The sequence below is a fragment of the Chiloscyllium punctatum genome, chromosome 2, assembly GCF_047496795.1.
Source record: "Chiloscyllium punctatum isolate Juve2018m chromosome 2, sChiPun1.3, whole genome shotgun sequence".
NCBI lineage: Eukaryota > Metazoa > Chordata > Chondrichthyes > Orectolobiformes > Hemiscylliidae > Chiloscyllium > Chiloscyllium punctatum.
The window spans coordinates 137069452-137092611 of NC_092740.1; the positions used below are offsets into that span (position 1 = coordinate 137069452).

The window sequence follows — 23160 nt, forward strand, 5'->3', positions numbered from 1 at the left end:
TTCACCCTGCAATTTTCATTAAAAAGGGCAATGTAATAAACTCTGTACTTATTCAGAGAGTAATCAAACCAATATCGATGTATTTGATTTCTGAATGTAACACTTACTTGATATACTGTTGTGATATATAGTAGTAAGCTTTTTATTAATCTGCTTATCCTGTATAATCATTTTAAATAAATATGTTCCCCCTAAAATTGGTATTTCTCTGAGGTAATGAACCAATTTAACACAAGACTAAGAGGCAGCAACATCTGTCAACTAATAATTGCCTCTGGGACTGGTCCAAATGCTTAGTTCATAAAAGCAGCAAATCATATTTCCAGAACGTTAGAAATTAACCTCGTGCTTTCCATCATAAATTCGACCCTGCTTCTGTTAGCAACAGTTGATCGAAATTCAATTTAATTTCCCTTGGCATTTTCACAACATCTTAAAGTCGCCAGCATGTTGAATGTTACAACAGTGTAAATATAACAATCTGTTAAATTTGTGGAAAATTGGTGTGAGGGATTTGAATCTGTTCATTTATACAAACATTATAACTTGAATTACAACTTATTCTCATATTGACTTCTCAAAGGCGTATGATGAGGGCTGCCCTCAGTATTCAGTTTGCTGAAGCAGTGAGAAGCTGACGCAAAAATCAGAAAGGTTTTTGATCCTAACTGGATTCAGAAAAGGTTTCCAAAAATTAGCAGCATCACATTTGACCTACAGAAGGGAAACCTGCCACTCTGACATTTATTTGGGTTGTTTCAGAAATTGTTTCCCTGTAAATTTAGACTTAGTTGTGATGCTTCGTAGAATTAAAAGAAATCAGTAATAAACATATTGGAAGGCACCTCTGTAAAGAATGGGATGGTACCTAAAAAAGATTGACAACTTGCATTTGGGAGCAAAGGTCAATAGTCTTTATGGAATCATGGGTTGGATATTACATGTTTCCTGGCAAAGTTTTTGGCAGGTAAGCACATAATATGGAAACTTTTAATCAACCTGTTCAGTGATGTTATCGCATACCTCTGGTGCAGGTGGGACCGGAAACCTAGGCCTTTTGGTTCAGAGGTAGGGACAATACCACAGTGCCATAAGAGAACCCTATGCATCTCATACAGGCTAGGTAGCTAGCCCATCAACTTCCTACCCATCTTAAGGCCCAGTGATATCGTATAAGAGTGGAGGGTGCTGAAATCTACAGTCTCTCACCATACATTAATAAATAATTAAGGGTTAGAACAAATTCAATTTGTTAACCACTCAATTGATGTCAATTTTAAACTGTCTACATAATGGTACAATGATATGGGTATCTGGGAAGGAGTGAGCAGACTGTTTTTTGAAGAAATTTATCTAGCAGTTTGAATGAAGGGAATAGTAATGTCATCAAGAAGTTCTGCTTGAGCATCAAAGGCATTCCCTTTGAATCCCTTTGTAGCCCCCACTTCTTATATTCCCTAGCCCATAACCCATCACCATATTCCTATGTTAAACAGTTCCTTCTTGGTCCAATGCACCAGACTTATCTCAATCTGAATTGATGCTGTCTTCTTTGTTAGCCTATGTGTAATTCTGAAATGGCCTACAACTGTGCTCATGGCACTGTCAGTATTACTGGAACTGGTAGTCAAATGCCTTTGTGAGGTACATTGTTTAGAAATTTAGCCAAACACAACACATTTTGGCTGTGAGGTGGGTGACTTTCTGATCTGTTCCTGGATGTAGGAGTGGGTTTGTTCCAAACTCTGCCACTTCCACCCCACCCTCCCCACCATTAATTTTCCATCTGAGCATATGGCAAGTGCCTTGTATAGATTTAGCAAAGCTGATATTATTCTCCATTCCCTTGGAAATGAAGGTCAACATTCTATCTGCCTTCCTATTATACTGATCTTGTATGTTAGCTTTTAGTGGCTTTCAGGAACCACGTTTCATTTTGCATTACACAATGAAATAAAAAGCAGCACATGGATTCCATTTCCTTGAAAGTTTCTGGATATTTAATTATATCTAACCCAATACACATTTGACAGAGTAATCTCTGGACCCAAACTATGCTTTAAATCTTATAGAGCAGAGAAGCTGTGGTCATGTGATACCCTATTGGTATTTGGCTTACTTGCATCCTAAGCCAATATAGAGGCATCACTTCAAAAATGATAATGCAATAGATGTAAGGAGAGATAACTAAGAGAAGAGGGTAGTGGTGGTAAACTACAAATGATGGCTAGGAATTCAGCTGAATTTTTTTTAAAAACTCTGTTCTTACTTAGATAGTCAAAAGAAAACACAATGATGGGATATTTGCTTCTGAAAGTTTTATGACAAAATAGGCAATAGTCTTGTAAAAGTACTAATGTCTATGCCTGATGATGATAGGTATTGTTATCAATGCTCATCTGTTCAAGTGAAATCACTTCATGAATTGATAATAGAGTGAAAAGCATGAATAATAAGCATCACACTGTGACTTGCATATGAATGGAATGAAAAGATTCCATTGCCAATTCACCTTATCTAGCACCAACCAGAGGCACATTATCACTTCCAAAACAAATACAACCCATATATAGTGTTCTTAACACACGGCATTTTGCAGGAATGCTGTAAACAAAATTAAACAAGACATTCCCTTTCCCCATCCCTTTATCCAAACTACTTGAAGTTAATGCATGATGTCTAAACTAACATGATCTGAAGTCCAAATGCAGAGGTCATGTATATTTTCTGATGAATTTAATTGACAATCTACAAGCATATTAATGCACTCATTACATTATATTCCAAGTTTGCAGTTGTGGATTCTTGTGTGATCACTATTATTATATACATGCAATGTACCAATATCAATAAACGGATGCAATAGAACTCTTGCATGAAATATTATTGAAACAAATGCCAGTTCAGTCAAGGTCCCAACTGGCCTTGTCATGACATGTGACTGTGGCAAATCCAACAGCATTCACTCTTTAATGCCTGTTTTTAATTACATTACTGTCTTAAGTTCACCATCAAATATTTACCATTTTCTAGAAAATAACTTATTAAGGACAAGTGAAGCATTAAACCTGGTTAATTTGCTGACAAACTGCACTGTCCAAAAGTCAAAAGGGTCATTTAAATTTTGTGTGATCCCTACTGAGTTATGACTCAACTAAGTGTGTAAACGAAACACATCTTAATGAAAACATACTTTAAAATGAGCAGTCTCCCACCATCAGATAGTCTCTCCAACTCAACTCACTCACTGCAAATTTGTAAAGCAGCAGACAATTTCTAAGTTCTCACACCAAGAAAGAGAGAGGTTGAATATTGTTTTGATTCTGAAATGGATTTCAGATCTGTCCATAAATCATGAACAATTAATTTGTAAAAGGAAATTATGAAACTGCTTTGCATAAGTTTTTGATAACAGGACTCAAAAAGGGAAGTGCTTCAAGAAAAGCCACAAAGAAAGGTTAATTTGGGCAAAACCATTTCTTCATGAAATTCATGATTTTGAAAGATTGACATATTTCAGGCTGACAAAGAAAATCTCCAGAGTTATTAAGCACAGAACACAATTCTGGAGGATACCATTCATGTAGCGAGGTACAAGGACAGGTTTTTAGATTAGATTAGATTAGATTACTTACAGTGTGGAAACAGGCCCTTCGGCCCAACACGTCCACACCGCCCCGCCGAAGCGTAACCCACCCATACCCCTACATCTACATTTACCCCTTACCTAACACTATGGGCAATTTAGCATGACCAATTCACCTGGCCTGCACATCTTTGGATTGTGGGAGGAAACCGGAGCACCCGGAGGAAACCCACGCAGACATGTGTTCAGTGAGGACTACTGGAGCATCATGGGCAAGGTTTTGTATCTAACCCATAACAATAAGTGTTTCAGTCATCAGATCCAGGGAGTTCTCAGCCACTTTGTGCCTCCAACCTTCCAACAAGCTGATCTAGGATGCTGTGCTGAATCACAGAATAAACCAACTTTGCCATCTCCAGGTAAAAATTCAACAACATAATTCCAGTAAGTAGATCAACGCCCCAATGCTCCTACCCAATTCCTTCAAAACTCGTCACTAATATACCCTAAGTGTTGAAAGTGACTGGAATCCACCTTGATTTGTGATTAAAGTCACCAACCTGATCTCAATGTGCTGCTGCCTCCCTGACATTGCATCTTTACCCAGAGTTTGGGAGATGCAAAGTCAGCCATCTGACGTCAAGGGCTGAGTGGGTTTTGTTTAAAAATAAAAAACAACTTATCAGTTTGGACTTTCATTTCTTCAATTTCTGTTCTCCTCTGATTCTTTTGCCCTTAGGCGCTCATAGTTGCAAAGGTCATATGGATGTTTTTGGGTATCTTCTTCTTGACCAAATTCCTTGGAATCTTCATGAAAATGGGCATACTTGGACAATCAATGATTGTAGATGTCCATCTTGACTATATATCTATCTGTAGTCTGTGCCAGTTGGAGGAATTGTAATATCACCCATGCCAACTTCAAACTTTGAGAGAATTCAGGCAGAAATAAAAAAGATAGAGGCCCAATTTCAGATTTCTGTCCTGTTCCCATTCTTTGCATCTAGAAACTGAATATCACCTACATACATTGAAGAGAAATATCAACAACAAAAGCTTCCATTTATACATTACTTTTATTTTTTTAATGGAATCACCTTTGTGTCCAAAGCTTGTTAATCATGGCATGTGCCATGGTGTAATTATGGGCCAAAACACAAGATGCAGGCACCAAGCACTATCTCAGATACTGCGGGATTAAGGTTGTGTTATTGCTCTGTGATGCAACATATTGAAGCAGCCAACTAACTAATTGATGCTGAAGTATCCCTACAACAGCTCTGTAGAGTGGTAAAGGAAGAAAGACAGATAGGATGCAACTTGCAGCCAATGCAGTACTTTTCAAATGTAACTTTGAGGGTCAGTGATATTTAGCTGGAGGGCTTGTTTGTGAGACAGAGTAATATCAACGTAGCATGGTGGCTCAGTGGTTAGCACTGCTACCTCATAGTGCCAGGGACCCGGGTTTGATTCTTGCCTCAGACGACTGTCTGTGTACAGTTTGCACATTCTCCCTGCATCTGTGTGGGTTTCTTTTGCGTGCTCCGGTTTCCTCCCACAGTCCAAAGATGTGCAGATTAGGTGAATGGCCCATGCTAAATAGCCCATTGTGTTCAAGGATGTGTAGGTTAGGTACATTAGTCAGGGGTAAATGTAGAGTAATGGGTTTGTGTGGGACACTCTTTGGAAGTTTGGTATGGACTTGTTGAGCTGAAGGGCCTGTTTCCACATTGTAGGGATTCTAAGATTTGATTCCCACATTGGCTAAGGTTACCTTGAAAGAGTCTTCTTTTCAATTTCTCCCTTCATTTGGTGTCTGATCATAGCTCTCTCTCTCTCTTTCGAATTAGAGCAGTCCTGTGGTTTGGTAAAACTATGGTGAATTTACCTTTAATTTATCTTTATCTTGCTTTGTCATGTAGGATGTCAAGCCGCATCGTGATTGCAAAGACAACGATCCAATAATGTTGATGTTCACCAAGGGATAAATATTGGCCACTGAAGCAAGAATAGAGTTGAGAGTGGGTTACTGGAAAAGCACAGCAGGTCAGGCAGCATCCGAAGAGCAGGAGAATCGACATTTCCGGCTGGAGCCCTTCATCAGCCCTTCATCTCCTACTTCTCGGATGCGACCTGACCTGTTGTACTTTTCCAGAAATACACTCTCAACTCTGATCTCCAGCATCTGCAGACATCACTTTCTCCCACTGAACTAGGAGTAACCCACTGCTCTTGTATAATATATTGCTATGCAGACTTTTATGCATGTCAGAAAGGTAAGCTGGAGTGTCACTTTAATGCTTTATCCAGAAAACTGCACATCTGACAATGCAGTCCTGCTTCGTTACTGCACTGGAGTGTTAGTTCAGGTTTTTGTGCTCAAGTGAGGAGTGGAGCCTGAAGCAGAACCTTCACATCTGACATGATTTGGAGGTTTAGGGAGAGAATTCCAGAGCTTAGAGCCAACAGCAGATGGAATGACCATCAATAGGTGACTGAAGGAAATTGGGGATGGAACAAGAAGCCAAAATTAGAGGAAAGCTGATTTATCACAAGATTGTAGGGCTGGTTGAGGTTATAGCCAGAGTGAGACCATGAGCAATGTGATGAAACCTATAAAAGAGATGGAAGTATTTTTGACCAAAGTAACAGGAGTATAAGTCAATGTTCGTTGACAGTTGTCAAGACTTCGACTAGTACCAGGAGATAGCTCAGTCCTCATAGGATTGTATCAACATCTCTCTCACAGGCCCAAGGAACCAAATTAAAAATCAAAGGAAAAATCATTTATAGCACAAAATAAAACATTTTTACATTTAAGTTTAAATTTAGATTGAATCCAGTGAGAACCAAGGGCATGCAAGTCCATTCTCTCTGGAAGCTGTGCTATCCCAAATATGAATTATCGCCTATTTAGATTTCAGCAAAATAACTGAGCAAAAGTCATAGCATTGTAATACGAAATAGTTAAAACACAGGGCAATCATTTTGAGTAAAATTGGTATTATACATACCAGAAAACAGACCATGGCTGGAATGATTTGTCTATTGCCAAAGCCTGGAAAAAAGTAATAAAAATAATCTTTGATATCCACCATTTAATTGTCAGATACACAATGTCAATATCAATTATACCAGTAAATGAGATTACTAATTCAATACAAAACTTTCCTATTTCTAAACAAGAAAGCTCCTGTTTATGTTATGGTGCAGGCTTTTAATGACATAAAAAAACGGTCCTGACATTTTCAAACAGGAAATACCTGACAAAAAGAAGAGGAGATTGTGGTGACTTTGAAAATGATGATACATTTGTGCAGATGATGAACAGCACTATAAAGGCGTTGCTGTAATGTTGAATAAAGGTACAGCAAGTTCAGACAAGGTGAAAATGCACAGTTCAAGGCTGATAGCTAAAATCTATTGGCTGGATTGAGTCACTCCAATGTTAGTCTCATAGAAACTTTGTTTAACAGCTTGGCTGTCTATTAATATGGATTGATTGCTGTGAAATTGTTAGGTAAGGATGGTAGATACAGCAATGAAATGTGGTATTGGAAACACTAAGGCAAACATGAACCTGCAAATGGAGTGAGATGAGGATTCATCCCACACCACTGGCAAGGGGCAACCTCAGGTATGGTTCATGTGGTGGACTCTGCCTTTCCAGAATCAACTTGTTCAATCATCAGATGCAATATAGCAGATGATCTCATCTGACCTCACCAATTGTTGAGGGTGCCTTCCAATCAACTCTTGCAGATAGAAAAATGCTGACTAAACTACGTGGCCAATATGAACTAAACATACAGACCAGAGAAAATTAAATTTTGTCAGTTCAAGTTGAAGCACAGTTTTAATGATATAATCAGTATAATTAATGCCAGTAAACTGCTTTGGCATTGAAAATGAACTTTTACAAGTGAGAAGTTGCATTCTTTCGGCTTTTAATTGTAGAAATTTTCTATTTTAAAAAGAAATATTCCTTCTTATCTCATTTTTCTTTCTCTTCAAGAAAAATGTCTCCCTCTTTATTATTTCTTTTTGTATGTGGTTTTGCATGAGTTTACCCCACTGAAACTTAGATTTCCTTCTCAGGCCTCTCACTGTTCATATTATAATCTTTCAAAGTTAATTTGTTTTCTATTAGATTTAAAATAGTGATGGAAAAGGATAGACCAGATCTAAAAGTTGAAGTTCTAAATTGGTAGCAGGCTAATTGTGATGGTATTGGGAAAAAACTTTCAAAAGCTGATTGGGGGCAGATGTTCGTAGATAAAGGAACGGCTGGAAAGTGGGAAGACTTCAAAAATGAAATTTCGAGAGTGCAAAGACAGTTTATTTCACCTGTTAGGGTGAAAGGAAAGGCTGGTAGGTGTATGGAATGCTGGGTAACATAAGAAATTGAGGATTTGGTTAAGAAAAGTAAGGAAGGATTAGTCAGGTATAGACAGGATAGATCGAGTGAATCCTTAGAAGAGTATAAAGTCAGTAGGAGTATACTTACGAGGGCAAAAAGGGAACATGAGATAACTTTAGCAAATAGCATTCAGGCGAATCCAACGGATTTTTACAAATACATTAAGGACAAAAGGGCAACTAGCGAGAGAATAGGGCCCCTCAAAGGTCAGCAAGGCGGCCTTTGTGTGGAGCTGCAGAAAATTGGGGAGATACTAAACAAGTATTTTGCATCAGTATTTACTGTGGAAAAGAATATGGAAGATATAGAAGGTAAGGAAATAGATGGTGACAATTTGAAAAATGTCCATGTTATAGAGGAGGAAGTGCTGGACCTCTTGAAAGGCATAAAAGTGGATAATACCACACATGTACCCCAGAACTCCATGGGAAGTGAGGGAAGTAATGGCTGGGCTCCTTGCTGAGATATGAGCATCATCGATAGTCACAGGTGAGGTGCCGGAAGACTGGAGGTTGGCTAACGTGGTGCCACTATTTAAGAAAGGTGGTAAGGACAAGTTAGAGAATATAGACCGTTGAGCCTGATGTTAAGACCATAAGACCATAAGACATAGGAGTGGAAGTAAGGCCATTCGGCCCATCGAGTCCACTCCGCCATTCAATCATGGCTGATGCGCATTTCAGCTCCACTTACCAGCGTTCTCCCCATAGCCCTTAATTCCTCTAGACAACAAGAATCTATCAATCTCGGCCTTAAAGACATTTAGCGTCCTGGCTTCCACTGCACTCAGTGGCAATGAATTCCACAAGCCCACCACTCTCTGGCTAAAGAAATGTCTCCGCATTTCTGTTCTGAAATGACCCCCTCTAATTCTAAGGCTGTGTCCACGGGTCCTAGTCTCCTCGTCTAACGGAAACAATTTCCTAGCATCCACCTTTTCCAAGCCATGTATTATTTTGTACGTCTCTATTAAGTCTCCCCTTAATCTTCTAAACTCCAACAAATACAATCCCAGTATCCTCAGCCGTTCCTCATATGCTAGACCTGTCATTCCAAGGATCATCTGTGTGAATCTCCGCTGGACACGTTCCAGTGCCAGTATGTCCTTCCTGAGGTGTGGGGACCAAAACTGGACACAGTACTCCAAATGGGGCCTAACCGGAGCTTTATAAAGTCTTAGTAGTACATCTCTGCTTTTATATTCCAACCCTCTTGAGATAAGAGACAACATTGCATTCGCTTTCTTAATCACGGACTCAACCTGCATGTTTACCTTTAGAGAATCCTCGACTAGCACTCCCAGATCCCTTTGTGCTTTGGCTTTATTAATTTTCTCACCATTTAGAAAGTAGTACATGCTTTTATTCTTTTTGCCAAAGTGCAAGACCTCGCACTTGCTCACGTTAAATTCCATCAGCCATTTCCTGGACCACTCTCCCAACCTGTCTAGATCCTTCTGTAGCCTCCCCACTTCCTCAGTACTACCTGCCTGTCCACCTAACTTCGTATCATCGGCAAACTTCGCTCGAATGCCCCCGGTTCCCTCATCCAAATCATTAATATATAATGCGAACAGCTGTGGCCCCAGCACCGAACCCTGTGGGACACCGCTCATCACCGGCTGCCATTCTGAAAAAGAACCTTTTATCCCAACTCTCTGCCTTCTGTTAGACAGCCAATCCTTAATCCATCCCAGCAGCTCACCTCGAACACCATGGGCCCTCACCTTGCTCAGCAGCCTCCCGTGTGGCACCTTATCAAAGGCCTTTTGAAAGTCTAGATAGACCACATCCACTGGGTTTCCCTGGTCTAACCTACTTGTTATCTCTTCAAAAAATTCCAACAGGTTTGTCAGGCATGACCTCCCTTTACTAATGTTGGTGGTGGGCAAGTTGTTGGAGGGAATCCTGAGGGACAGGATGTACATGTATTTGGAAAGGCAAGGACTGATTCGGGATAGTTAATATGTCTTTGTGTGTGGGAAATCAAGTCTCACTAACTTGAGTTTTTTGAAGAAGTAACAAAGAGGATTGATGAGGGCAGAGCGGTAGACGTGATCTATATAGACTTCAGCAAGGTGTTCGACAAGGTTCCCCATGGGAGACTGATTAGCAAGGTTAGATCTCATTGAATACAGGGAGAACTAGCCATTTGGATACAGAACTGGCTCAAAGGTAGAAGACAGAGGGTGGTGGTGGAGAGTTGTTCTTCAGACTGGAGGCCTATGACCAGTAGAGTGCCACAAGGATCGGCGCTGGGTCCACTACTTTTCATCATTTATATAAATGATTTGGATGTGAGCATAAGAGGTATAGTTAGTAAGTTTGCAGATGACATCAAAATTGGAGGTGTAGTGGACAGCAAAGAAGGTCACCTTGGATTGCAATGGGATATTGATGAGATGGGTCAATGGGTTGAGAAGTGGCTGATACAGTTTAATTTAGATCAATGCGATGTGCTGCATTTTGGGAAAGCAAATCTTAGCAAGACTTAATGGCAAGGTTCTCGGGAGTGTTGCTGAACAAAGAAACCTTGGACTGCAGGTTCATAGCTCCTTGAAAGTGGAGTCACAGGGAGATAGGATAGTGAAGAAGGTGTTTGGTCTGCTTTCCTTTATTGGTCAGAGTATTGAGTACAGGAGTTGGGAGGTCATGTTGCAGTTGTACAGGACATTGGTTAGGTCTCATCCATTTCTGGTCTCCTTCCTATCGAAGGATGTTGTGAAACTTGAAAGGGTTCAGACCAAATTTACAAGGAGGTTGCCAGGGTTGGAGGATTTGAGCTGTAGCAAGAGGTTGAATAGGTTGGCGCTTTTTTCCCAGAAGCATCGGAGGCTGAGGGGTGACCTTATAGAGGTATATAAAATTATGAGGGGCATAGATGGGATAAATAGACAAAGTCTTTTCCTTGGGGTGGGGGAGTCCAGAACTAGAGGGCATAGGCTTAGGGTGAGAGGGGAAAGATATAAAAGAGACCTAAGGGGCAACTTTTTCATGCAGAGGGGGGTACGTGTATGAAATGAGTTGCCAGAGGAAGTGGTAGAGGCTGGTACAATTGCAACATTTAAAAGGCATCTGGATGGGTATATGAATAGGAAGGGTTTGGAGGGATATGGGCCACGTGATGGCAGGTGGAACTAGATTGGGTTGGGATATCTGCTCAGCAAGGATGAGTTGGACCGAAGGGTTTGTTTCCGTGCTGTACATCTCTATGACTCTTTGTTAAAGGAATACTTTGTTGCCTGCCCTGTACACAAATTCTAATTGTTTTGGGGACAATTTCAACCCAACTTGGCAATGAAAACTGTTATGCCTATCCATTATTACTTGTTGATTTTGATGTCAAGTGATGTTGAATGGTTGGCAGATTACATTAAAATTACCCCATTGAGCAGAAGAACTGGTAGCAAGAGTAGGCAATTCAGCATCTCAAACTTGCTCTGCTATTCACTGCGGCACAGTGGTTATCACTGCTGCCTCACAGTGCCAGAGACCCGGGGTCAATTCCCACCTCAGGTGACTGTCCGTGTGGAGTTTGCACATTCTCCCCCGTGTCAGTGTGGGTTTCCTCCGAGTGCTCTGGTTTCCTCCCACAGTCCTAACATGTGCAGGTTAGGTGAATTGGCCATGCTAAAGTGCCCGTAGTGTTAGATGTAGGGGAATAGGTCTGGGTGGGTTGCTCTCCGGAGGGTCGGTGTGGACTTGTTTGGCCGAAGGGCCTGTTTCCACACTGTATGTAATCTAGTCTAAGATGACACTTGGCACCCATGCCTTCATCAGGCAAAAGTCTTCAGTCCAGGAGTTTAGATGTCATGTTATAGCTGTAAAATGATGTGGAAGTGTTGGTGTTGGACCAGGGTGGACAAAGTCGGAAGCCAGGTTATAGTCCAAATGATTTATTTGAAATGACATGCTTTCAGGGCAGAACTCCTTCATCAGTCTAACTTCACCTGATGAAGGAGCGGTGTTCTGAAAGCTTGTGATTTCAATTAAATCTGTTGGATTATCACTTGGTAGCATGTGACTTCTGACTTTACCCATTTAAAACATTCATGGCTGATCTTATCTTGATCTCAACTCCACTTTCCTGCTCGCTCCCCATAATCCTTTAACCCATTACTGAATAAAAAAAAATTGATCTCCTCCTTAAATGTATTCAGTGTCCCAACATAAGCTCCATGAATTCTGTAGATTCACAACCCTTTGAGAAAATTAATTCCTCCTTACCTATGTTCTAAATCTGCCACCCCTCAAATTAAAACTATGACCTTTTGTTCTAGATTGACCAGCAAGGGGAAATATCCACTCTGTGTCTACTTTGTCAATCCCTTTAGTATCTTATCTCAATGAAATGTTGTCTAATCTTTCTAAACTCTAGTGAGAATAGACCCAAACTGCTTAATTTCTCCTCACATGACAAGAATTTCATCTCTGGAATTAAGCTAGTGATCCTTCTCTGGATTGTCTCGAATGCCATTACATTCTTCCAGCTGAGAGTAAAATCAGTGTCTTACGTAAAATTAAATCAAAGAACTATGGGTGTTAGAAATCTGAAACAAAAACAGAAGTCATTGGAGAAACTCAGCATGTCTGGCAGCATCTGTGGAGAGAAAGCAATGTCCTTTGTTCAGCATAATTGCCCAGTCCGAAATGTTAAATCTGCTTTCTCTACACAAATGCTGCCAGATCTACAGAGTTTGCCCGGCAATTTTGTTTTTTATCCTATCTAATAGATTGGGTGTCCCACCCAGCAGTTGGGACTTTTTTTAAAATACAAGGGCAAGAACAGATCCCTTAAATCAGGTCAGCTGCTTCTTATCTCCTGCTTTCCTATTGCACCAATTGCTCCTATTAGAACAGTGTCTGTCTATTTTTGTATTTTTAAAAAAATGTGGACTGAAATGAGAGAAAATGTTTTTTTTTAAAATGTGTTTCAAAGTGTATCTGCAATCTTGCAAGCAAGTAACCTGATAGCCATGACTGGCATTGTATTTGAAGTTCAGATTGCAGACAATGGGTGTGAGTGAGTGAGTGAGTGATAGAGTGATAGAGAAGGAGATATCTCCTCCCAGTCCAGAAACTGCCTGCAATCTACAATCGAAAACACAGTATGAACCTGAAGAAAATCAGTTATGTTTCTGCAGCAGTCGCTGTAAGTTACGCCTGTTGAATTGATAAATCAGACATGTTTTCTGGGAGAATCAGCCCCTCTGCATTGCTTACAAACCAGGAGCATTCAGAACAAGAAGAGGTCTAGCCAATCAAAGAACGACGATCTTAAACTCAGAATCAGGAAGCAAAGACCACTGAACTGACTTTCCACTTTTCCCACCTCTGTCAATAATCTATTTTCCCTATTTGCTTGCCTGTCTGTGTGTGCATGTGTGTAATGGGATTTTACAGGGGGGTTAAGACTTTTGGTTAGTAGTATTATATTCCAATAATTTATATCTGTTTACTTGTAGGTATAGTCTATTTACTTGTAATAAATGATAATTCCTCTGCAGTGCAGAAATCAGGTATGTGTTTTCTATCAATCTTGGTGTGAAAATCAGGTCAATTGGGGTACCGTACACACCTTAGGGGATAAAAAACAACATTTGGTATAACTTTGGGAATAGCAGAGCTCAATTTGTGGGGCAAAATCCCAGTGAGTCGTAACATTACTAATTGGACAGCAAAGGTTGTTCGGGTGAGTTAATTCGCAATCAAAATAGTAACATTTGTACGTTGTTGGTGTGATGCAGTGTTGGAATCCAGAAATTAAAGGCACTATTCTGACCCTAGAATTGGAATCTTGACCATTGAGTGGAATCAAATTGTCTGCCCATTCTGCTCCAGTAGCAATATTAACAACATTCATTATCATGTAAATTCCTAAATGGAGAAGGGAAAAACTAATTTCATGTTCACTATCCTAATCTTGGTCTGATTTAAAAAAAAGCAAATTGGTACTAAACTACTAATACCAATTTAAGGAAATTAGATTCATAATCCTTGGCAGTGAACAGATTTAGATTTAGAATTGTAGAAATCTTCTTGTGCAGAAAGAGACCATTCAGCCCATTGAGTCGGCAACGACCCTCCGAAGAGCATCCCACCCAGACACAGACCCTCACCCTATCCCCGTAGGGGATACATTTACCACAGCTGACCCACCTAACCTACACATCTGTGGACACAACAGGGGAAATTTTGCATGACCAATCCTCCTAACCCTGCACATCTTTGGACCGTGGGAGGAAACCCATGCAGACAAGGTGAGAAAGTGCAAACTCCATGCAGACAGTTGCCTGAGGCTGGAATCAAATCCAGGACCGTGTTGTTGTGAGGCAGCAGTGGTTAGCACTGAGCCACTGTGGCACCCTTAAAGTGAGATCACACAACTACAGCTCACCAGGGATTTGAACCTGGGACCTCCCGCAAGCCAAATAGCTACAAACTCCTAAGCAAGAATCATACCCTAGACCAAACAGCCAGTGATATTTTGACCAACCAGCCAGTGACATTTTACTTATAACTTCAGTGATAAATGCCATTTTTAACATTCAGAAAATGAAAACTAATTGTTTATCCATCCATCCTATATCTCAGCGATAGTCCATTTTCCAGTTTCCAACCCAAGCAAGTGTGATAGCAAGAATCACTAATGGCTCACATGCAGGTGTCAACAATTTGCTTAGTAAGGCAAATCACAAGATCAGGCTCTATCTTAAAGCTAGAATTTGATAAACAGATTCACACCAGACTATGACTTATATCCTAAACCAGAACTTCTGTTTCATTCTTTATCTCTTTCTACCTTTCTCAATAGCATATAACCCAACACGTTTTGAACTTTATTCCTGATGAAGAGTCATATTTGACTCAATGGCATCCTTGTTTGTCTCTCCACACATGCTGCTCGATATGCTGAGTATGTCCGGCAATTCCTATTCTGTACGACATTTTTGCTGTCTGCAGCTCCACTTCAACTTTAAATGTTAAATTTACTGACGTGGAGGTGCCGGTGTTGGACTACAGTGAACAAAGTCAGAAGTCACATGACACCAGGCTATAATCCAACAGGTTTATTTGAAATCACACAAGCTTTTCAAGGATAGTTCCTTCATCAGGTACAAATGAAGGAGCTGCGCTCCAAAAACTTGTGTGATTTCAAATAAACATTTTGGACTATAACCTGGTGTCATGTGACTTCTGAATTTATTACATTTCCTGACACAGGATTGTTACTTCCATTAAGCTAATAAAGTGATCTCTATAAAACCTAAAAAATATATACTGCAAGAGGGAACCACATTGTGGACTGGGCTTTCTGTTCTATTTCTAATGTTACTTTAAACGCAGACGTCAATAAAAACAATCAACCACAGAATTAGATTTTTGTCTTTAACTAGCTCAGAGTTACACAATCTAATATAGTCAAAATAAACAACATAATCATTTGATTTTAGGAGTCTATCATTGAGTTCATAATTTACTTTACCATTCCAGCTTGACTACAGCAAACGGTTATAACATGTCAATTTTACCTCAGATCTTTACATTCTCTGCATACTAAAATTAAAGGATAAAACATTAAAATCCAGAAAAGCAGATTTTGAATAACATAGAACTAAGGCACTTATCTCAGTCTTTTCCAATAATTTTGTGATAATGGTTATATGGTTCACTTCTAATTAGCTTATTCCCTTAAATACTGACATATCCCAGATCCTCAAGACATGCAGACTTTCCCATTTATTAATCCCTCAATCCTGTCACAGTGTTTCTGTCTGTCAGAATTGAAACCTGTTTCAATTCATCCTGTGCTCATCCTATAAATAGTCCAAGGCATTATCAAGTTTCATGAGTGTTATTTCTGCTAGACCCAATGAGTTAAGTGAAGAAAATTTCATCATATGTCTAGCTTGTGCCTTGTAGCTGGTTGAGATGGTTTGGGATATCAAGAGGTGAGGCATTTGCTACACAATTCCAAACAGTTGACTGAATCGAGCAGCAATGAAATTTATTGTCCAGTTGAGTTTATGCCATCTATACTGTATACCTAGAAATGATATTTTTGCCAGACTGTTTCAAGGAGAGCAGCATCTTCAGCACACCTTCATTTTCAAAGCATGTTTGATGGAGCCAATCCAAACAAAGGTTTTATTAATGATGGGGAAAATTCACACTGCTTGCTACTGTTTTGAATTCATTCCCTGAAAACACAATGTCTTGACTTGTCCTTTGTTTCCTTGATTCCTCCACGATTGAGCTTCATCATCCACTTGACACTTCTGACTGAAGATTATTGAAATTCCTTCAAACTTATCTTCTGTACTGATGTGTTGGGGTCTGTCATTATCCAGTATGGTAATGCGCATGAATAATCTATGTTTAATTATCCATCATCACTTATGTCTTTTTTTATTCATTCTTGGAATGTGGACATCACTGGCCAGGCCAGCATTTACTGCCTATCCCTAATTGCCCAGAGGGAAGTTAAGGGTTAATCACATTGCTGTGGATCTAAAGTCACATGGAAGTCAGACTAGGTAAGGATAGCAGTTTCCTTCCTTAAAGGGCGTTCGTGAACCAGATGGGTTTTTCCCAACAGTTGGTAATGGATTCATGGTCATCATCATAAGATTCTTAAATCCAAGTTTTACAGAATTCAAATTCCACCAGTTGACATGGCAGAATTTGAACCCAGGTCTCTGGATTAATAGTCCAGCAATAATAACACTAGGCCATCACATCCTCTTAATGTAACAGGACAGCAGAGCTTTGATGTAATCTGTTGGCTGTAGGATCTCACTACTCTGTCTAAAGCATGCTGCTTACATTGTTCAATATGAATATAGTCCTGTGGTGCAGCTTAACCAGGTTGGCATTATTTTTCCTTTCAGCTTGGTGGTGCTCCTGATATGTTCTCATACACCTGGAGGAAGACATGTTCCTCAGGCACAAGTGTTGGTCTCTTGTTTTGATGGTAACGGTAAAATAGATGATATGCTGGGCTGTGAGATTACCAGGTGCAGTAACAAATTTGCTGTTGCTGCCGAATGTTTAAGTGCTGAGGGAGGTCATTTGGCTTGTCATGTCTGTGTTGACTCCTTGAAAGAGAATCTCACCAAGCCAAACTCCCTGCCTTCTCACATATGTAAGCAACATTGTGAAACAACAGCAGATTTTCTTCCCTAAAATGACACTGGTAAGCCAGTTTTAAGTGACAACTCAATAGTTTTATGGTCACCATATCTTTTTATTCCAGATTAATTGATCCTTGAGCTCAATTTGTTTATGGCATGACCTTTATTGAGCTGCATCACCATTCTTTTGGATTTGTGGAATTGTATTCCCAAATCACTGAGCTCCATTTTAGATTCTTGCTTTCCAATTAATGTGTGACTTTTTCACACTTACATGTAAAACATCTTTCATTGGTTTGGCCATAATTTGCCTCTTTGTGAATTTTATTTATGTTTTCTTGTGATTTGTTTCAATCTTTCTCGGTATTGATTGCAACATATCAGTTCAACTGCTGGACTGGGATCTGCGGAGGCATGTTGAGATGTTTGTCACTGACATATTTTAGGAGCAATAAGAAGCCCTGATCTGCACATGTGTGGCAATTGCCTGGGAGGTTGGAATTTCTGACGGACTGTAAAGGACATTGACAGAATATTTCTGACACTGATCTTGGATAGGACGCTGGGAGTAGAGGTATGAGACTGACCCAGATTCTTGCCCCAGATTACTCCCCCTTTTTAATTTCAGATGTATTCAGCCACCCTCAGAACCACCTACTCACTCACTCCTCAAACATTCAAGCATCTGCTTACCCATCTTTGCACATAGCTGATCCCTACTCACTCACACCTTTATCAAGTTACTCATCCACCCACAGACTTACTCACCAGCTGACCCACTCACTCATCCACTGACTGACACTTTATGACCTTAAAAACTGAACCTGAGCATGATAGCTGATGTTGTTCCACTTTGTGATGTTCCACTTTGGGAGTGCTCGCAGGGGATGGCTGTGATGTAGCGTTGCTGATATTGGAAGACCTGACTGCAAGGACACAGTCAATGGTCATACCTCCAGCACTGGGAGACAGTGAGGGCTGCAGACGATGGAGATCAGAGTTGAGAGTGTGTTGCTGGAAAAGCACAGCAGGGCAGGCAGCATCCGAGGAGCAGGAAAATCGAGCCTCATTCCTGATGAAGGGGTCAGGCCCGAAACATCAATTTTCCTGCTCCTTGGATGCTGCCTGACCTGCTGTGCTTTTCTAACAACATACTCTTAACTCATATCTCCAGCACTGTTGCTTCCCAGGCGAACTGCATCAATACTGATGTCTAAAACTTTCTTAGAAATTATGGACAGCAGCACTTTCTAAACTGATGCTTGTGACACCACACTTTTCACCTTTTGCTACTTTGAATAGCTACCATCTTGCCTCCTCTTTGCTTTGTGGCTTGTAACCAGCTAGCTACCAATTCTGTTACACATCACTTGCAATGATCTTCAGGTGACATGGTGGCTCAGTGGTTAGCACTACTGCCTCACAAGCACCAGCGTCCAGGGTTCAATTCCAGCCTCAGGCCACTGTGTGGAGTTTGCATGTTCTTCCTCTGTCTGTGTGGGTTTCCTTCAGGTGCTCCGGTTTCCTCCCAGAATCCAAAGATGTGAAGGTTAGATGAATTGGCCATGGTAAATTGCCCATAATGTTCAGGGATGTGTAAGTTAGGGGGTAATGTAGAGTAATAGGGTGGGGGAATGGGTCTGCGAGGGTTACTCTTTGGAGGGTCAGTGTGGACGTGTTGGGCCAAATGACTTGTTTCCAGACTGTAGGGATTCTATTCATTAGTCTATCATGTGGAACTTTACAAAGGTCACTGGATAACTAGATAAATTACATCTCCCATAATATTGTAAACCCATCTGTCTGCTACCTCTTCAAAAATTCAATGAAGTTGATTAACAAAATTTTCCATACTGAAATCCATGCATACAACCCTTTATTATATTTTTGATTTCTCTTTTACCCCTCTAGGAAAGATTTCATTATTTTTCATTCACTGATACTCTGCTGACTGATTTGTAGCTCCCTTGTCATTTTCCATTTCTCTTCTTTAATATAGATGTAATAATAGCAATACAGCTGTAGTCTGGCACGGCACCTTTTTAAAATAAATACAACTTGTGTGTTCTGGCATAGCACATTGGATGAGTTTGTGGTTTACATTATTTGAACTTGCCCATGTTAAAATGAGCTGAAAATGTGTTGCTGGAAATGCGCAGCAGGTCAGGCAGCATCCAAGGAGCAGGAGAATCAACGTTTCGGGCATGAGCCCTTCTTCAGGAAGAGCTTCTTCAGGTTTCCTGAAGAAGGGCTCATGCCCAAAACATCGATTCTCCTGCTCCTTGGATGCTGCCTGACCTGCTGCGCATTTTCAGCAACACATTTTCAGCTCTGATCTCCAGCATCTGCAGTCCTCACTTTCTCCATGTTAAAATGAAACTTGAAGGCTGATGTCTGCAAATTAATTGCAGTGTGGACTCCATGGGCCAAATGGCCTGCTGCCATACTGTAGTGATTCTATGATTCCATGATATCTGCATACTTTTACAAACTTTCCCTTTTGTTCTTTCCTCCCCTCAGGTTTACACCCAGTTTTGTTTTGCCTCTGTATTTTGATAAAATCTTAGATTCATATTTTATTTCGATTGTGATGACAAGTCATTGACCTGAAATGTTAGCTCATTTCTCTCTCCACAGATGCTATCTGACCTATCTTTCCCTTTATTATTTAATCACTAATGAGGTCAACATTTCCCTTGAACTTAATGATACATTGTGCCTTTTCAGAGAACAGTTTCTGTATACACTCGTGTAAAAGTCGAACTCACGTAGAGGTCAACTCTTACTTTCGACCAAAAAAATCTTATATTTTCCATATATCTTGTGAAAAAGTTGACCCTACTATATTACATTATAAAAGTCTTACAGAAGAAACTGTATGTTCCTATTAACCCACCTAAACGAAACTGCATTCATTCATTCATACTGGTAACTCTACTCATCACTCTTTGTTTACTACATTGCACCTCGATTTGTTCATTCATAACTCTACTTAGCCCACTTGGTTTACGAAGCACGTTTTGATTCATTCATTCATTCAGACCAGTGTTAAGTCTATCGGTACTTTCTGCACATTGTTCAGTACATATCCAAAAGTTAATATCATGAAAAAGATAATCATTTTAATGGTGCCATTATATCTGAATAAAACTGAGATATATTAGCCACAAATATCTTTAATTCTTCAACAAATTTGTAAACATTGCTGAGGATCATTACATACGAGAGTAAATGGGAGGGAAACGGAAGAATTTGGCGGGAAACTCAAGACGATTACACATTCAGAACTTAATAAATGTTTCATTTTAAGTAGGCTATTATAACAGGCCATGACAATGATGAACAATGTGATTTTGCAGGATTTTAATGAATCTTTGACGTATTACATTTTTGTATCAGTATATATAAATAAAATTTCCTTCCAGTAATTCATTCTTGTTTCTCTTGCTTTTATTCAATAATTATCTTTACTGTAATTCATTATGTTTTTTTTCTTTACCCAGGATTAGTTGAGCAATCAAATCGACTTCTGCTAATAATACAGTATTTTGAACTGCAACTTGAATTTCAGCCCCTCAACAGTTGTGCCCATGTAAGAGACGACCCTATAAATCGAACCTTTAAGAATAGCCTAAAAAATTTGACTTTTACACAAATATATACGGTAAGTGTCAACCATATTGCTGTGGCTTTCAGGTCACAAACTGTTCAAGGCCCAGTAAAGGATGGTCAGTCTCTTTTCATGAAGGACAGTCGAAAACCAGATGGGTATTTACAATACAAGTACTTCTTCTCTAATGTGATGGTTGTATTCTATAGAAAAATTGCACTTTAGAAACTGCGCTTAAAGTGTTAGCGATACAATCGTGTTACAGCCAACACACGTTTTGTCAATCGTATTTCATCAAATTTGCATTACTGAAACGTGCATTATGGCAGAACGAACTGTAATTTATAATAGTTGCATTGGATGGAATCCAATTTCGGATTTTATTGTATGAAATAGAAGCTGGAGTGGCTGGAACTTCTTTCACTGGATCATTAGAGGTTGAGGGATGACCTTATGGAGGTTTATAAAATCATGAGAGGATACAGATAAGGTGAATGGCAGGTGCCTTTTCCCCAGGATGGGGGACTTCAACAGTGGGAGGTATATTTTTATGGTCAGAGAAGAAAGGTTTTAAAAAGACATGAGGGGCAATTTCTTTTACACAGAGTGTGATTCACATGTAGAATGAATTTCCTGAAGAAGTGTTGGATGTGGGCTCAATTACAATGTTTACAAGATATTTAAATAAGTACATGAATAGGAAAGGTTTGGGGTTGTGGTTAGCATGGATTGGTTGGACAGAAGGGTCCATTTCCACGCTCTATGACTCTGTGATTCTAACTGAAATTTCACCAGCATCCATGGTGGCATTCCAACCCCTGTTCCATCCCCCAGAATGAAACAGGTATTTTATGAGTACTTCTGAATATTTTAATCACTTTCTGTTTGTTTTTAGAGGCTGCAATAAACAAATCCTATTTGAATAATGTTGATTATATCAAAGTAAATATTTTAGTCAAAATGGTATCCAGCTACATTTCCCACTTCCCTACATTTGCCTAGACTTTCTGCAAGGCCAGATAGTCTTTTCTGCTGTATAGAGGGGAATTACATGTCAAGCCCCTCTAGAATCCCATCAAAGCAGACTGAGGGAATTGCCTGGAAGTAGAAGAAAATATCCATTTAAATCGCAGATTTCAGAGGGTTCCTGTTAAGTTAATAGTTACACGAGAAAAGTTAGAAGCTAAGAAACTAGTCTAACTCCTGACATCTAAATTACCACACACATCCCCAACTACACCTCCCTAAGATGCCTTAAAATTGCTAAACTCTGACCTACACCCCATCCTCCCAGACCCAATTGAGCATGGACTCTTGGCGCTGGAAATAGCTAGAGTGAGAACTCTGGTCAGCGGTAGGCCTGAGACCTGGACTCATAGTGGCGTACATTCTTTGGAGTGGGGACTGCTAGGGAGCAGTAGGCTTGAAGCTTAGACTCTTAGTGGCAGCAGTGCCCAGAGCCTGGATTCTTGGTGGTGTCATACCGCAGCTGAGCCAGAGTATCCTGGGCCATTGGCGTCATCACTGCTGTTCTTGGAGCACAACTCCTTGAGAACTGGAACACGTTCTACAGACTTTGTCAAAGACATGGAGATGTGCTTGAGACCCAGTTTGAACAAAAGATAAACTCTTAATTAAATCATTTATTTTATTCTTTTTGGAGCTCAAAATGGTGCTGGATTGTGACAACAAAGCACTTACCACTGTATCTTCAAGATATATGTGACAATAAAATTATTAATTAGTTAGATAATTCATTCATTCATTCTCCAGTCTCTCAGCAACAGAAACCCCTCACTCTTGCTGAGACCTGACATGCTGTCCTTTCCACTGGGACCAAACACCCTTGTACTACCATTGGCACCTCATACCTTGTCGTTGCCAGACTCAATACTGTAGCAACTTCCCACCAGAACGAATATACTCAAACCACCCCACTCAGCACTAAACCCTACATCTTTTACACAGCTTCCAAGCCACCTGCTACTCTATCAACTCTACCACACTCAGCATACGTACTTACCCTTGACCATAAACTAACAAAGTGGCTGTTTGAGCTGCCGAACATTTAATTCACAAAACAGATCAATTACCACTATGAAAATGAGATATGATTTGACTACTCCCAACTATCCTGCACTGGGAACCTATTCGATTTAAGTTAAGCTCCATATTTCAATAGGAGTTGTGATCAGAATCTCTTGCTCAAACTGCATAGGTGTTTCTGAATGGAAAATTGTAAGAAAAGAGAGCTAACCTGATTGGGATTGCTACTCATCAGAAAAGCTAGCCTAACTTATGTGCAGTTCTGGACTGCTGGGCATGTTGTGCCATTGGATTTAGTCTCACAATAATACTTCCTTGTTCAAAACCAGTCAAACAATAATTTCCATGACTGGTAGATTCAGTTA

The 23160-nt window shown here is 40.0% G+C and overlaps 1 protein-coding gene across 4 annotated transcripts in view; it reads right to left on the reverse strand.

The window, feature by feature from the left end:
* LOC140490231 (trans-2,3-enoyl-CoA reductase-like) overlaps positions 1-23160 on the reverse strand; it is a 175493-nt gene that overhangs the window by 49155 nt on the left and 103178 nt on the right. For all 4 annotated transcript variants that reach the window (XM_072589092.1, XM_072589091.1, XM_072589089.1 and 1 more), the window contains one exon: positions 6601-6644. In XM_072589092.1, the coding sequence (XP_072445193.1) occupies positions 6601-6644 (44 nt within the window). The remainder of the gene's footprint in view (positions 1-6600; positions 6645-23160) is intronic.